Source organism: Ciona intestinalis, chromosome 4 (assembly GCF_000224145.3).
Source record: "Ciona intestinalis chromosome 4, KH, whole genome shotgun sequence".
In the NCBI taxonomy this organism is placed as follows: Eukaryota; Metazoa; Chordata; class Ascidiacea; order Phlebobranchia; family Cionidae; genus Ciona; species Ciona intestinalis.
In genome coordinates, this window is record NC_020169.2 from 642332 (window position 1) to 650536 (window position 8205).

At 37.1% G+C, this 8205-nt stretch overlaps 2 protein-coding genes across 2 annotated transcripts in view; one reads left to right on the top strand and one right to left on the bottom strand.

The window, feature by feature from the left end:
• Positions 1–942, top strand: part of LOC100185208 — a 2839-nt gene extending 1897 nt beyond the window's left edge. Inside the window, exons 5-6 of the mRNA XM_018811495.2 lie at positions 34–111; positions 473–942. Of these exons, the coding sequence (XP_018667040.1) occupies positions 34–111; positions 473–556 (162 nt within the window). The 3' untranslated portion in view covers positions 557–942. The remainder of the gene's footprint in view (positions 1–33; positions 112–472) is intronic.
• Positions 943–983: 41 nt separating this feature from the next.
• LOC100185205 (synphilin-1) lies at positions 984–7532 on the bottom strand. Its single transcript, XM_002122223.4, has 10 exons — positions 6911–7532; positions 6513–6664; positions 6244–6423; positions 4776–5042; positions 4325–4494; positions 3837–3994; positions 3180–3545; positions 2765–2906; positions 1998–2491; positions 984–1844 (listed from the first exon to the last, which is right to left on the bottom strand). The coding sequence occupies exons 1-10, from the start codon at positions 7482–7484 to the stop codon at positions 1234–1236; spliced, it is 3114 nt and encodes a 1037-aa protein (XP_002122259.1). The 5' UTR covers positions 7485–7532; the 3' UTR covers positions 984–1233.
• Positions 7533–8205: the final 673 nt, after the last annotated feature.

The window sequence follows — 8205 nt, forward strand, 5'->3', positions numbered from 1 at the left end:
CTTCATTTTAATTTTTCCTTCTACTTCGCATGGGTTGCTCTGCCGTTGTTGATTGTATCACTCACTTTTCAATTCATCTTTGCATCGTTAATTGCCAGAGAAACAAAAGAGGTTGGTTTATCTTTGTCAGCATCGCTTATTTAAGCGATGCTTTGCTCGTATAGGTGGCATTTTAAACAGGCTCGTTTGAACTTTTATTGTTTGTTTTTTAAATGTGGATTGTCCAAAACATAAAGCTAATAATATAGTTTTTTTGTTTACCGTTTTACAATTTAGTTCTAGTTTGTCGATTAAGTTCAAAACCGATAATTTCATATACGTCGAACCAATATGACCCTAACCCTTGTGACACCAAATCACAAACTGTATTTTGTTGAATTTAAATCGTCAACCTAGGTTTTTATCATATAATGGAAATGTTTAGAGCCAATAATAATTAGGAGAAAACAGTTTAAATTTATTTTTTTACCAGGGCATGTCCGCTACGGAAGATATACACATGCATCCTATTGAAGAGAGATACGATATCAGTAAGAAGAAAAGTAACGGCGTGTAAACCCAACGTAAACCATGAAGTTTCTGCTTGTTGTTTACGGATTTTTCATTTAAACGTCATTGCATGTCATGCTATTGGATTAGTTTGCTATTATATGATTCACAACATAAATCAAAGTAATAGTTCCTGTTGGTTTAGTTTAATATTGTGTACTCATTTTAATGGCGTCAATTGAAGAGCACAAGTGGAAATAGCGTGAATATGGCACTCCACCGAGACTCAAGATTCTAAATCTCGACATTACAGTCCAAGAATTAATTGAGTAATATCGGTTTTGAAATATCAACAGCGTGAGTTATACCATTCCAACGAATTCCCACGTAATTAGCCGGACTTGCTGCTCTTCAAGCGAGGTTGTTCATTCATTTATACAGAAAATGACAAAATACTGACATGCTTGTGTCTTTGCACTAATCAAAACAGATATAACAAACAAATGTTTTATTGATTCAAATGTGACTTAGGAACAGTGTCTGTACAAGATTAAATAATATAAAACTTACAAAACCCTTACAAAGAAACAGTGTATCAAGTACATGTAATAGGTCGTAAAATGTAAGTGCAAAGTGTTGCAATCCTTTAGTTTAAATAGCTTTCGCCATGCCTGTTAATAAGACGGATATAATGCTATTTACATCAGTCAGCTATCAATACGAATATTGGGCGGTGTTTTGTAATCATCTTAACTTTCCGTGAACGCGACGAAAAAAACTGACTTGTTTGGCGGGGTGGTTTGGTAGTGTAGTGTAACTTCCATTAACATTTCTGTCAACACTTAACTCAGAGTTGCTTGATTTCTCCCCGTAAGATTGACTTGCAACTTGTGACGTTTTGTGTGGAGCGAATTCTACTTTACGGTACTCACTAATGAAAGGCGAAGGTTTATCATTGATTTGCTGGTTGTGCGTTGTAGGACCCGTGTATGGGAAATGATGAATTTGTCTGCCTGTTGGCTGATGATGTAAGTGGACCGATGGTGTTCGCATTATGTTATTGACTGGTGAAGTTTTCTTCTTTAGAGGATCTTCTATACCATGAAAGTTGATGGTTTGGTTGCCAAGCAATGGTTCGTTTCTCGCGTGTGATTTGGAACGACTTTTACTTGATTTGCTACTTCTGTCTTCGCTGGATGTGCTGCGTGTGGTACCTTCAACACTTGTGCTACTGGAAGACAGACTGTCAGGACTACTACGTGATTCGTTTACTGCTTTAGGTTGTTTGTTGATCGCCCTTCGGTAACTTCCTGTCCTTTGTGTGCTGGTTGACGTTGGTGTCGATGGGGGCGTGTCTGGACAAGAACAAAAACAAACAAATTCTTCAAGCTATCGTCATAACTATATACTGTTTTACTACTGTTATGATAATGACACAATTCAAATGTTTGTACGTGTTACTCATAAGTATCGGTCAAAAAAGGGTTATAGAATAATTACAATTTTACCTGTTGGGGTATGCGATAAAGAACTCTTCGGAGACGAAAACACTGGTGACGATTTTTTCTCTGGTGTTTTGGGTAAATTCATTTTCGAGATGTTATTTTTCTTCTCTGCCTTTGCATGGCTCACCATAAATTTCAGAGTGCCAGTCGGTACGGTTTTTTTGGTTTGATTATTCGCAGTTTCTCCAATATGGACAGATGTATTTCTGGTGGGATTAGGTTTGATTGGAGAATGGTTCATTTGCACGATTTGTTGCTCATTTTGCATTTTGCTCCCGTTATTCTGTTCAGGTTGTGACTCAAGCACCCATTTCGCAGTGGAGTTCGACATTCCGCCGTGTTTCCCTGATCCCTTGGTATCAGATCTGTTTGGATTAAACTTGGTTGCGTTTGATTTCTTTTGATGCAAATGTTTTGGAGCTGGTGCGCGCGGTCGACCTCCGCCATTACGTGCTTGCTCGACAAGGAACCACCGACTAGCTGCTGCTAATCTTTCCCTGAAATATATAAACGTATAATTATAACAGTCGCTCAAGTACCAGTTTTGGGCCAAAAATATAACGACAAGATAAAGGCGAAAAAAAACCTTGCTAACTTATCTATTTCTGTTACAACTGCTTTGACGTTCATATACCTGCGGCTGACCGAGAATTGATGAGAATTTATACTATATACTACTAATATGGGGTCTCTTAATTGACAGCCGAGTGTATGAAATATGACACCCGTGTTATATAATATCACTGCAACATACATGGAGATTCATTTACCTCATAACTTCTACTGTCTCCATGGTCGAGTCCTCAGTGCAGTGAGATATAGTTGGTGAAGGTAGATACCTCACATCTCGAACTCTTTTTAACATTTCGTCCATCGACAACTTTTGCCACGCTTTGTTCTTAGGAACTTCGTCTACGTGAAACAATTTATTTGAATACACAACAAGTCTAAAGTGAAAGACTAGTTGATTCATGAATTCAATTATTTTAAAACCTGTGGATAATTTAAAATGATTTTGTGGCAGGATTAAGATGTTCGTGACGAACATAATGTGTATAAAGGTATTTTAAAAGGAGGGAACAAGATGATCTATAACGCTGTATACGGTCCTATAAACCCCAGTCCTAAGTATACGATTATAAACTATAATACAATTTTAAGGAAGCAGTACATAATATTACATACTTTCAGTTAACATCTCAACTTCCCGGTTAGCTTGTTCGCTGTCCGAACTTGAACTTGTTTCCTTGTGTAAGCCATTTAACTTCGGTGCTGCGTGGGCTTGATGATTATTGGACAAAGAATCCTTGCCCAAACTTGTACCAGGTCCATTTAAAGCGGCATTTATCCTTCGCTGGTATTCTGCTGTGTTTGCAGATCCGTTAGGCTCATTTGACGCCACTGCTTCCTTTGATTGATTGTGGTTTTTCTTGTTCCACATTTTCGGTGGCGGTGGCTGTTCTTGAAGGAATCTTTTTTGTGGTTTATCGATTTGTGGGAGTTGTTTTTCAAAAGCAGAACTCGTTTCAATTCCACTAGTGTCTCGTGTATCTGGGAAATAAAAAAGTTTAGTAGACGGCAGATACCAGATTGAAGTCATGCTGCTCCAATTAAAGTGCGCGTGTGTCCTTTTGGCAAAAAAGTTGGACGATTGGGTAACTCGCAAGTGTGCACAAGATTTATGAAATAAGTCACCCGTATAATACCGACTACTGTTGACCCACCACGCGGGAACAAATAAGTAGCATTTGTTACGATACAGTTACATTAATATTATACGACATGCGTCATATAGGACATCTATAATAAAAGAATCAATATAAAACAAATTCATAAATGTACCGTGGACGATTTGCTGATGCGACGGATTTTGCGATGATGACTGTTGATCGATACCGTTCGGAATAATTTGTTTTTCAAACAAATTTTCTTTTGTTCGATAATTTGGAGACTTAATGTCTTCCATTTCACCAAGTAGTTTTTGATTTTCAGTTTTTAATCTGAAACATTCAAAAAATAAGTTAGCCAAAGTCAATTAAGAGTATCTTGTCTGTTAATATAATTAGTACAGTCACTGGTGCTATGACTGTAAGTTTACCAATATACATGTAAGGTTTACACAAGGGATTCTTATTGAACACCCATGTCACTAAACACTGATGCGTTGGTAAGTTACCCACTGGTAACTCAATGGTAATGGAAGGAGTAATGGTTGAATATGTGTTTGTTTAAAGACTTCACAATAGAAAGCGCAAATGTCAAATCGAGAAATACTTTTAAATATAGCAATCTCACTGGTTTACGTGGACATGAGTAAGAATCTCACTTACGTTTCAACGTCATTCCTCAATGCAACCACCTGTTGTGCAAGTGACACACATGTCTCCACTACTACTAAGTAACCAACACAACAATCATGACCTTTCTTCTGAGCGGCTTGGCATGGGGTGTCACCATCAGAGTTCATCAAGGTGACAGATGCACCTCTAGCCACTAGCGTCTGTAAACATAGAATTAAGTGTCAAGTTCAAAGCAATGTATAGCGAATTCTCTTATAGTACTGTGAGGTAAGATGGGATACTGTTAGCACCTAAACTCCATATATCCTGTTCGTATTTAAATCAATTACCTACGCTATTTTAGAGTCGCGGGCCACGATTGTGTATTTCTGCAAATATTCTTTTTTATTACCAATCGGGACAAGAAAAGATAATAAAAACACGAACTATATTATCCCACCCTATGCTCCTTTTTCCAGTTATAAGAAACTTGACATTATACCTGTATACATTCCATATGTCCGTATTGTGCAGCGAAATGAACAGCAGTGTTACTCGCATGGTCAGCCGTATCAACGGTATAACCTTCCGCCTTCATTTCCTCGCACAACCAATCCAGTATTTCACTTCTGTTAAACTTTGCTGCAATATGGGCTAACGGTGGCCGAGTTGTCGAGCCGTCGAAGGATGAAGTTTTATTGGAGACAGAAAGTTCTTCTCTAGCTGCTGTACATTTCACCAACCACTGTACACATGGTGTATGTCCATTCTGTAAAATATCTTATTAACTTACTTGTAAAATGTGTAAAGAAATCATGACGTTTTAGCATTTTGTTAAGCACTGCAACTTCTATCTCAACACAATCGATATTAAAAATCAAACACGATCCTGAAGTGCAAAACCCTTACAAGTAGCAAGATAATTAAGTTTAAGCTATCGTTATTAGTACTATAAGTGAGAAACATAATTGGATCGAAGAATTAATGTCATGGGATTTTCACAACGTCAATAACCTAATGATGTTAAGTGCGTCCAATATCGTCAACTTATGACTTACAACTCTTTTAAGTCTACTCAAGCGTGTTGTGTACAATAGAATATCGCTGAGTAAAGCTGTTATTCTTTCCCATAGTTTCGCCACAGTAAGTATACAATTGAGAAACTAAATCCCGACAATAAAAGATAGAAAAAAAATAACCAGCGTGAATGGACGTTAATAAATATTTCATCACTTTCCGTTGAACTATCAAGCCTCAAAACCCACTAGTAAAATCAACATATTATTAAACCGAAGAAATAAAGTCCACAATTTATCGTACCAAACTTATGGTTTACAACTTTACGTTCAAGACAGTATATTGCAAACTTTATAAAAGTAAATACAACATAGTTAGTGTAGGACGAAACGAAACATAAGAATTCGCTTACAGCACTGGAGATATAGCATGTATACAAAACAATGAAAAAAACGATTAAATTTAGGTTATTTTTGACTTTCTATGATAGTGAAACAGTCATATGTTTAATAAAATGCGCGTACCGTACATTTTAATACAATGCAAACAAATCATTGGTTACTTGTTACCAAGGATGCTGTTGCCACAACAGTGACGTCACCACAATGCGATTTACGCAACTATACGTAGTAACAGCTCGTTATAACTTTAACAACTATTTAATTTTTTATCTACATGAAACTATGGTGTTAGCAATTCGTGTAAACGTTATACACACTGCTGTTACACATGTTGTAATTCAAAATACAACAAGTTTTTTAACCCTTTATTTCGATTAAAGTTATTTGCAGCAGAAGTGCCAACATGGGACCATGATCGCACTTAAAAACTATGTGACCAGAAAAGGAATGTTTGTTAAAATATAAGTTTGGCGGAGCAAAGAGTTTACACAAGCAATACAGGAGAGCACTAGAGAAAGCAGTTTGCGTAACGTTGAATAGTTTAATGCTTACCATCACTGCCATAGCTGTAGGAGTCATAAGGTCATCGTTTGGAAGTGTGATCATGTGTGGGGATGCGGTCGATACTAACCGACGAACACATTTTAAGTGACCATTTTCAGCTGCTACGTGTAAAGCTGTGTTTCCGTTCTCGTCTAAAGTGTCGTTCAGCTCACTTGCAGAGAAGCAATTCTGTTAAAAAGCAAAATAACAAATTTTTAATCATTCGGGAATTATTATATAAAACGGTTAACAGAAACTGGGGTTACTATTTCACTTACAAGGGCAAACACTTCACCGCTCTTTGCTGCTTCAAACATTGATGAAATGCTTGACTTTTCGTTGGTGATTACTGGCGGTTCTGTTGGCCACCCTTGTCGGTCGGCCTTTGGACTGAGACATTTGGCGTATATGATTTTCTGGGCACCAATGCCTAAATAAAACAAACATTAAATGCAATACTGTGGGGTAAGATGTTGTTTTAAGAACGCTCTTTAATTGTTTAGTGGTTTATAATTCTGTAAATATTCTTTGTTTATTACCAAATTAGACGAAAAAAGAGAATGAATGAAAACAACTCCAATCTTACCCCACCCTACTATACATAAACAAGACGGTTCCTTAGTTATATTGAATTATGTTTTGTCAAACATTGTAATAAATACTAATATTTATTTACTTGGGGGTTCCGGCTTTGGTTGAGGAATATAATAACTTTCTTGTGGCTGCTGCTGATTCCGCGGCGAAGTATTCAAGTTTATAACGTTTGGTGAGATCAAAGAATTACTTGAAGGTTGACATTGGTTCACACTATCTACTGGTTTAAAAAAATTGGATGGTTTTCCAGGTAAACCAATTACTGGACTTGGACATTCGCTTCCACTACCGCGTGTCGTGTTGTCGGAATCCGATGCATTTGTTGATGTGCTACTTGTTGGAAAAGCTCGAATTGATCTGTCAACACTTTCGTCCTCGGAATCTAGTACAGAAGATTCTTCCATAATAGTTTCAAGGTCACTGTCTGGGTAATAATAATGGTCGACCACTCCTGGTTGCACTCTGTGTTGCATATCAGGTTGATCGGGACCATTCGGCATGTTTTGTACGAAAACTCCATTCTGGTTGTAGGTAAGAGTGGCCTGGTTGGTTATTTGTAAACTACCAAGACTTTTCATTGGGTTGTACCAAGATTCCTGTTGCTCGTATTGCTGGAAATGCCTTGCATCAAGCTCAGAATTAGACATATTTTTCATACCAACATAACACTGCTTATCGATATGCAATACTTATGTAAAACAAATCTTCTATCTATTTATATCGACCTAGGAATAAAACACACTTGTAGCGTAAGTATTACCAGAATTGATCTGAAAACTCAGTATTTCAGCCTTACTGCCTTAAGACTAGTTCAAATATTGAAGGAGCCAGCAAACATACTTTCCCTATCGTGTTCCAACATACAGTGCGCTTGTAAACACAAAAGGGAATCGGATAGTTAAAGGCCTTTCTTCCTTTTCAGCTACGCTTACGTTTAAACAAAATTCAATCACATTACTGCTTACACTTTAAAATAATTAAAATAGTCACACTGCTACTCATCATTTCACTACAAATCTGACGTATCAAATGTAATCTAGTAAATCTATTACCAGTAGAAAGCTCACGCTTGGGTATGACGGGTTTTAATCAGTAACAGACACACACAGTGCGGTAATGTGTAGCCAACTCACTAGCAATCAAGCTATTCATGCTTGACGTTATTCTACGACCTACGGATTACCACACAATTTAAAATCAACATTGCATACGTAGATATTAACAAAAAAGCATTTTAGTATTTCCATATTAGTAGTTATTAGTAGTTAGAGCCGTCAATAAAATATACTGCCTTAGTATATTTAGTATAACATGCGACTATTGGTCATACTCTGCCAAAAACCCAAGTCAACCAACGTGGTATTCCGCAAACTCAAC

Excerpts from the sequence above, each read along its gene's own strand:
- LOC100185205 (XM_002122223.4), bottom strand. The coding sequence starts at position 7,484 with ATGAAAAATATGTCTAATTCTGAGCTTGATGCAAGGCATTTCCAGCAA. Across the intron at positions 5,043-6,243 it reads CTACAGCTATGGCAGTGATG|AATGGACATACACCATGTGT; the intron begins GTAAGCATTAAA and ends GATATTTTACAG. Across the intron at positions 2,492-2,764 it reads GAGACAGTAGAAGTTATGAG|GGAAAGATTAGCAGCAGCTA; the intron begins GTAAATGAATCT and ends TATATATTTCAG.